At 39.2% G+C, this 8042-nt stretch overlaps 1 protein-coding gene across 1 annotated transcript; it reads left to right on the top strand.

The window, feature by feature from the left end:
* Positions 1–5223: 5223 nt before the first annotated feature.
* LOC132169743 (uncharacterized) lies at positions 5224–5808 on the top strand. The gene has a single exon (XM_059580726.1). The coding sequence runs from the start codon at positions 5224–5226 to the stop codon at positions 5806–5808; it is 585 nt and encodes a 194-aa protein (XP_059436709.1).
* Positions 5809–8042: the final 2234 nt, after the last annotated feature.

The raw sequence follows: 8042 nt of genomic DNA, 5'->3' as shown, positions 1-8042 counted from the left end.
AAGCACTGACATTGTCACACCACAACACATAGGCAAAGGGTAATGGAAAACACAACTCTTTAAACAACATTCGAATCCAAAATAACTCTACAGTAGTGATAGCCATGGAAAGGTATTCAGCTTCAGTGCTGGATCGCGACACCACGGGTTGTTTCTTGGCGCTCCAAGAAACCAAACAGTTTCCCAAAAAGACACCAAAGCTAGAGGTTGGCGTCGACATCGGGACTCCCAGCCCAATCAGAATCACAAAAGGCTTGAAGTTGAAGTGAACCCTTAGAGTAAAGGAGGCCATGATCAGCAGTGATCTTTAGGTACTTGAGGACACGCTTGGCAGCCGTCCAATCTGTGGTCGTGGGAGACTGGAGGTGCTGGCATAACTGATTGACAGCAAAGGAAAGATTTGGGCGAGTAAAGGTGCAATATTCGAGAGCCCCCACAATTGAGTGATACTCAAAAGGATCAAGAAGGGGCTCCCCATCAAATTTGGATAATTTGGAACCTGAAGCGCAAGGAGAACGAGCAGCCTTAGAGCCAAGCATCCCAATACGATGTAGTAAGTCTGCAACATATTTCGTTTGACACAAGTGTAAAGAATCTGCAGTTCCATGAGCCTAAATACCAAGAAAAAAACCAAGATTGCCAAGATTGTATAACCACCAAGTGAGTTCTAGTGACAATAATATCGTCAACATAAACAAGCATAAAAATTTTGACATGCTTTTGAGTGAAGATAAACAGAGAGGAATCCACCAAAGATGAACCAAGATTCAAGAGGGCAGAGGAGAGATACCATGCCCTTGGTGCTTGTTTAAGACCATAGATGGACTTATGAAGTTTGCAAACAAACTCTGGATGAGTAGCATCAAGAAATCCTTGGGGCTGCTCCATGTAAACCTCCTCCAGCATAGAACCATGTAAGAAGGCATTGGAAACATCCAATTGCTTAATTGGCCAATTATATTGGATAGCTAAGGTGAGCAGAATTCGAATTGTAGAAGGCTTTATCACAGGCCTAAATGTTTCCAAGTAATCCACACTACTCTGTTGCTCAAAGCCATTGGCGACCAATTAGGCTTTAAACTTATCAATGGACCCATCTGCCCATTGCTTGATTTTGTAAACCCAACGATTTCGGATGACATGCCGATTGAGAGGTCGCAGACAAAGAGACCATGTGCCATTTGAGGTTAAGGCAGCAAATTCATTAGCCATGGCAGACCTCCACCTAGAATCTTTAATAGCTTTGGAATAACATGTAGGTTTAGCTTCAGAGAGCACAGTAAGCATAGCAGTAGGAGGATGACGGGTGGCATAGTAAAGCTTGTAATCAACAAAAGTCTTGGGCTGAAGAGAACCAGTGCGAGATCTAGTGGTCATGGGATGTAGAGGATGGACAATTTGGTCTAAGGGAGGGTGTAATAGAGAGGTAGGATTCGAGGATTGTAGAATAGGTGGGGTGGGAGAAATGGGGTGCAGAGGTGGGGCCACACTGGGGGTTGGTGACGGTGCTGTGTTAGCAGCAGGAGAATCATGCATGAAGGGAGGAGAAGGTGGCAATGTAAGGATGTCATGCGTGGACTGTGTGGAAGAATGGCTAGGACACATGGAGGGAGGAGAAGAGGTGCTACATGCTGGGTGGGTGGGAAGGCTATGTGCTGTATGTGATAGGATAACCAAAGGCTCATTAAAAGTTGGTAAAGCATGATCACTAATTGGTGTAGTGTGCTGCGTGGGAATGGGTATAGGAGCAATAATAGTAGTGGGAGAACATGAAACAGGCTTAGGAATAGCAATACTTACCGGGAGAAGGAAAGAAACATCAGAGGATGCATTAACCTTGGATGGCAGAAGTAAATGAGCATGATCCTTGGCAGGAAAAGATTATTCATAAAAAACGACATGCCTACTTAAGTAAACACGATCAGTTATGGGGTCAAGACAGCAATATCCAGCTTGACTATAGCCAAGAAAAATACAAGACTTGGAACGATACTCCAATTTATGGGCAGTGTAGGGTCGAAGCAAGGGAAAGCACTTGCAGCCAAAGACACGAAGTAGAGTATAATCAGGAGGTTTGCAAAACAACCTTTCATGAGGTGAGGATTGGTCAAGTACCGGGGTAGGTAACCAATTAATGGTGTATATGGTAGTTAGGAATGCTTCTACCCAGTATTTGTTGGACAAACCAAAATGGGCTAAGAGGGTGAGACCAGTTTCAAAGATGTGGCGAACCTTTCTTTCGGCTAACCCATTTTACTACGAGGTATATGGATAAGATTTTTGATGAAGAATGCCATTTTGAGTAAGAAAATTCTAGAATTGGTGAGAGGTATATTCACCTCCACCATCAAATTGAAGTTGCTTGATTTTGTTATTTAATTGTGGCTCCACAAGTAACTTAAATTTAATGAAGCATTGAAAGGCATCAGACTTGTGGTGGAGTGGATAGAGCCAGGTATACCTGGAGAAGTGATCCACAAAGATAATGTGGTATTTGTAACCACTTAGTGAAAGGATTGAGGAAGTCCACAAATCTGTATGGACAAGTTCAAGGGTAGTAGTGGTTATACGGTCTGAGGCAAAAAATGGAAGTTTCTTTACTCTTGCCCATAAGACATAAATCACAAACTTGATTTTTATTGATTGGAATATTAGAAACATGAGAGAGAGGCAACTTGTATGCCTTTATTACACGGTTGACAGTAACAAAAGAAGGGTGGCCAAGTCTAAAGTGCCATACAGAAATTGAAGTTTTTAACCCAAAGAAAGCAATAAGCACATATTTATTTTTTTATGACCAATTTCTAAACCGTAGAGGATATAGCCCGTTTTCACTCTTGCCTTCCAGAAGGGTTGTATGTGTGTGAAGATCCTTCACAAAAAAGTGAGATGATGTAAGTATAAAATAACAATGGTAGTCCAAACAGAATTTTTGAATGGAAATTAAGTTTGTTGCAGCAGTTGGAAAATGTAAAATGTGATGAAGTTGAAAAGGAAATTTGGGTGAGTGAAAGATAGCTAAACCAGTATGCTCAATGCCAAGTCCTGCTCCATTGCCAACCGCTACTGACTCCTGGCCTTGAAAAGGTTGAGGCTGATTGGTTAAGTTCTCCAAATCACGTGTGATATGAGCATTAGCACTACTGTCAGCAAACCATTGCTGCTCTTCAAGTTGTGTGTTGGTTTGGGCTACCATGGCTGCCAACTGAGGTGGAGGGTGACGACCCTGGTAAGAGTAGTTCATCTTGTGGAAACAATCAAGTGCTTGATGACTAGTTTTGCCACAAATCTGGTAGGGGGTACATGAAGAGGAGTTGAATGGAGACCCATTAAGAGATGTTGTGGGGTGCTGTGGAGATGATGCAGGTTTGCCAACACCAGCATGGTTGAAGGCATTGGGACTGCCTCGTGGAAAGCTAGGTCTAGGAGAGAACCGGTTGTATTGGGGGCCCTTCATTTTTTTGTTAAAATTTTGGGACCCTTGCTTCCCTTTTTGCACGTACAGAGCAAAGGTTGAGGCATCAGGGGCGGCATGTTGCTGTTGATTTAAGAGCATTTCATGGCTCAACAACTCATCCTGAAAATCTGTAAAAAATAGAGACTTGGCTATAGTTGCCAATGTTTAAGAAGTGATAAATGAGTTATAAGTGGGATTCAAACCATCGATGATAAAAGAGATTAAGTCGTCATCACTCATTGGCTTGCCAATGGCAACCGATTTATCTGCCCAAGATTTGGCAGTTCTCAAATAGTCAGAACAAGACTTGGAGCCTTGATTGAGACTCTAGAGCTGACGTTTCAAATTGGAAACGCGTGAACGAGATTATGAAGCGAATTTGATCTTCAAGGCATTCCACACATGGTTTGAAGTATTCAAGCCAAACATAGTGGACAAAATAGATTTCGAGAGTGTGAGGTTTAACCAACCAAGAAGGATTGATCCTGCCTAACCCAAATGGAGTAGTCAGGATTAGGCATACTTTTGCCTTGCTCGTCAGTTATAAGTTGCGATGGGCATGGGTTAGAACCATCCACCATGTCCATCATGTCATGGCTCTTCAAAATAGGAACTACCACGTTGAGCCATACCATATAATTGTTTTCATCAAGTTTGTTGGAGAAGGGCGTGGGAAAGTTTGGTAGTGAGAAAACAGGGGAAGCAGTGTTTGAGGAAGATCTTTCCATTGAGAAATAAAAAGGAATAAAGCAGAGAAATAAGTAGGGGCGTTAGCCTATATTGGCTCTGATACCATGAAAATAAGAAGGCTTAGGAGATATTGTTTTTCCTTAATTTTGAATGATTACATACAGTGATTTATAGACACGGCATATGAGTGTATCATTACAAGACAATCCCATAATTAGTGGGATTGTTAATTACAAAGAGTAACCAATTTCCTTAGAGTTGACGTATTGCCTTTTGTAGTTTGAGATCTTTGGATGTCTTGGAGGATTGAATTACGTACAGCCTTGCTTTCCCTTTTCCTGCATGACAGCTTGCTCTACCTTCCTTTCTAGCAAGGTTATCAAATCATCTGATGATATTTTCCTTTCATGGATTAATGCCTTAGTTGTTGCACATTGATTGTTGTGAGTGACAGAGGAGTGGTTTGCGTGATTGCTAGAGACTTGGTTTGGAAAGGTGTGACTTGCTTGTATTGGAAGTAATACTGCAAGGTGATGAGCATTCGTTTGATCAGTGGCTAATAGCTTAACAATACGCTACCGCGTAGAGGGCTAAGAGTGATAAAGAAAAGTAGATTGAGCTTTGAAAAAAGTCAATCGGAGAACCAAGCCCATCCCAACACGCGTCGAGGAGGAAACAAAAAAGAAGAGAAAAAAGCACCAAAAAAAAAAAAAAAACTCGGAATAATCGGAAAAACGAGAGAGGAGGGAATATATGCCTCATTTCCCAACAAAGTCGCACAAGGGGGAGGCAAAACCCCAAAATGCAGGTAGAAATTAAAATCAATACTAATATGCGAGTATGTGACAATAACTTGAAATTATATTTTTGTGTTTTGGCACAATAATTTGTAATTCAATTGCCAATGCAACACTCTATATATGCACATTCCCAAATTACATATTACTATGCATAGACTATAGAGTTTTGTGTGACAATTTGGGTCAATCCCAATATTATGCATACGGGAATTATTAACAACCAATATAATTCACAGAAGCGTCAATACAATTATACACAATTTTAATTAAACGGAGATGCAAAGGTCTGTGGAAGAATATAGGCAAGCTAATGTGAGGGCACCTGCTATGGATGAGGAGTCTTCACGAGCACCAATAGAAAAATGGAAGGCACCTCCAGATGGATGGTGCAAAGTAAATTGGGATGTAGGCTTTGCAAAATCCTCGGACATAATGGGCTTGGGCATTATCGTGCGAGATAGTAGGAGTAATGTGCTAGCAACTAGGAGTTTAACACGTAAGGTACTGTTGGAACCAATAATGGGGGAAGTGCTGGCCTCCTATTATGCTGCTTTATTATGTAAGGAGCTAGCTTTGACATATGTTATCCTAGAGGGAGATGCAAAGCAAGTGGTGGACGCAATTGTATCAAAAGGGAATTGCTGGAGTCGTTTTGGCCATTTGGTGGAAGACACGAGAACTGTTCTACTGGCTTTTACAGAATGGAAGTGCGTTCATATAAACCGTACTGCAAATAATGTTGTTCATAAGTTAGCAAAAATGGCAACCTCTGACATCATAGATAGAACTTGGACTCTTTGTATACCAGATTGTATACGTGATGTTATTTTGATGAAGCAATTAGTTCCATCAAGTGATTGATTCTTATAATGGAAATTATATCAAAACACATTGGGTAAGCACGTCATAATTTTTTTGTCCCTAAGTTTTTTTTCCGACAATTTACTCCCTATGTCAATCGAAATGCCAAGAAAATTCCTACCGTCAAATTTTTTTAACTACCATTAGATTGGTTGAAACACACCATTTTGTCACGTCAGCATAATAATTTTTTTATTAATTTAATTTTAAAATTAATAAAAATAAAATAAAATAGAAGGGGTGGCCTGCGAGCCACCTAAAACCACCCCTGGTGGCTCGTGGCCACCTCTTTGGGGTGGTTTGGTGGCCCGCAGCTCACCCCTGGGCTTGGGGTGGCTCAGACAATTGGGTACCGCACATCCCTAAGTTTAGGGTGTAGGCCACTTAACTGCCCTTGGGGTGGCCGCGAGCCACCCCTAGGGTTTAGGGGGTGGCCCGCAAGCCACCCTTAACAGCCCTTGGGGTCGTTTTGGGTGCCCTTAGGCCACCCCTAATCACCCTGCAGCTACCCCTAGATGGTTTGGGGTTACACTAACCACCCAAGGGGTGGTTGCGAGCCACCCCAGGGGTGGTTTTGGGTGGCCCATAGGCCTCCCCTAACCACCCAAGGGGTGGCCGCAAGCCAACCCTATGTGGTTTGGGGTGGCTCGAGCCCTCGAGGGTGGCCATGGGTGGCCGGTCACCCCTTCTTCTTCTTCTTTTTTTTTTTTTTTATTTTAATTTTTAAATTAAATTAATACAAAATTATTATGCTGACGTGACAAAACGGAGCGTTTCAATCAATCTAACAGTAGTTAAAAAAATTTGACGGTAGGAATTTACTTGGCATTTCGATTGACCCAGGGAGTAAATTGTCGAAAAAAAAAAACTAAGGGACAAAAATTTTGACGTGCTTACTCAAGGTATTTTGATATAATTTCCTTTCTTATAAAAGATATTCATTTTCTTAAAATAATAATAATAATAATAATTAAACGGATCAATTTTAACAATTAAATTGAGTGTGCAATGTCTGAGAAATTAAGTCATGTAAAATAATAATAATAATAATAATAACGTTTTCAAAATGCGTGAACAAGATTATTAAAATACTTTGTTATAAGGTACGTGTTGGAATATCCTAGAAAAATAAGGGCAAACGGGACACGAAAAGAGGTAGACATCGAACCGATTGCATAATTTTATATTTTGCCAGAGCAAGCTCGGTCTAAAACATGAAGGAATTCACATTTTATTTTATTGTATTTAAAATAGAGAAGTAATAGGTTTCAATAACTTCTTTATATTTGACCTATATTTTTCTTAAAATTTAATAGATTAATCATTAGATTTATGAGGTCTATTATCCAACTTATATAAAATTCACATAAGTCCACAAATTTAATAGTTAATTTATAAGATGAGATAGGTAAAATATGAAAAAAATATTAACCCTTAAGAGCATTCCCAATGGAAGAGCCATATTTTTATGTAAAATAGCTTTCAAAACTCACTTTTATCTAGTTTAGCTAAACCATTTTTAAGTGTCTCCACATCCGATTAGCTATATTTCTAAAAAAAAAGGTGGGAAAAGATTTGGGAAAAAGATAAAGCAGGAGAGAGAAACACTAAAAAATAAAATGGCTCCCTTAAAAAGTGCTGCTACATTTAACTTTTTTTTTAGCTCTTCTAATCAAATATCTATTTTACATATATTTTTGGCTCATCCAATGTGGGAGGTTTTTTGAACATTTGAAGAGCTATTCTAGATAAAAGTAACATTTGGCTCTTCCATTGGGAATGCTCTAACATTTATAAAATACATGGTGTCACGTTATTTAAAATTTGTTGCAATCTAGCTATTTATAATGTGACAACGCATCATCATCTATTAGATGTATAAAATTTAAAATTTAAGGAAAAAATTCACTTACCACCACAACACCACTGATTTTTTATCATTTTTACAATCATGCTCTTAAACTTTAAAAAAAAATGTCAATTTATGGTCACAATTCTTTTCAGAAGTTTACAATGTTAACTCTCTTATAAAAATTCAACGTTTATAAGTAAAATGTCTGTTATACCCCTATAAAATTTATAAAACTACAAAAGCACTTTAATTGAATGATTAATTTTGTTTTAGAAAAAGCGAGACCTGGTTAAGATAAAGATCATAATAAGAAATGATAACCGATAAGTAAAGTTTTTCCAAAATTTAATTTTAATCATAAAATAATTTCGTCATTTTACTT

The sequence above is a fragment of the Corylus avellana genome, chromosome ca2, assembly GCF_901000735.1.
Source record: "Corylus avellana chromosome ca2, CavTom2PMs-1.0".
Classification (NCBI taxonomy): Eukaryota; Viridiplantae; Streptophyta; class Magnoliopsida; order Fagales; family Betulaceae; genus Corylus; species Corylus avellana.
Note: the sequence above shows the minus strand (reverse complement) of the source record. Positions and strands in the feature narration are given on the sequence as shown.

Bases quoted from the DNA above. Each gene is read 5' to 3' on its own strand.
- LOC132169743 (XM_059580726.1), top strand. From the start codon at position 5,224: ATGCAAAGGTCTGTGGAAGAATATAGGCAAGCTAATGTGAGGGCACCT.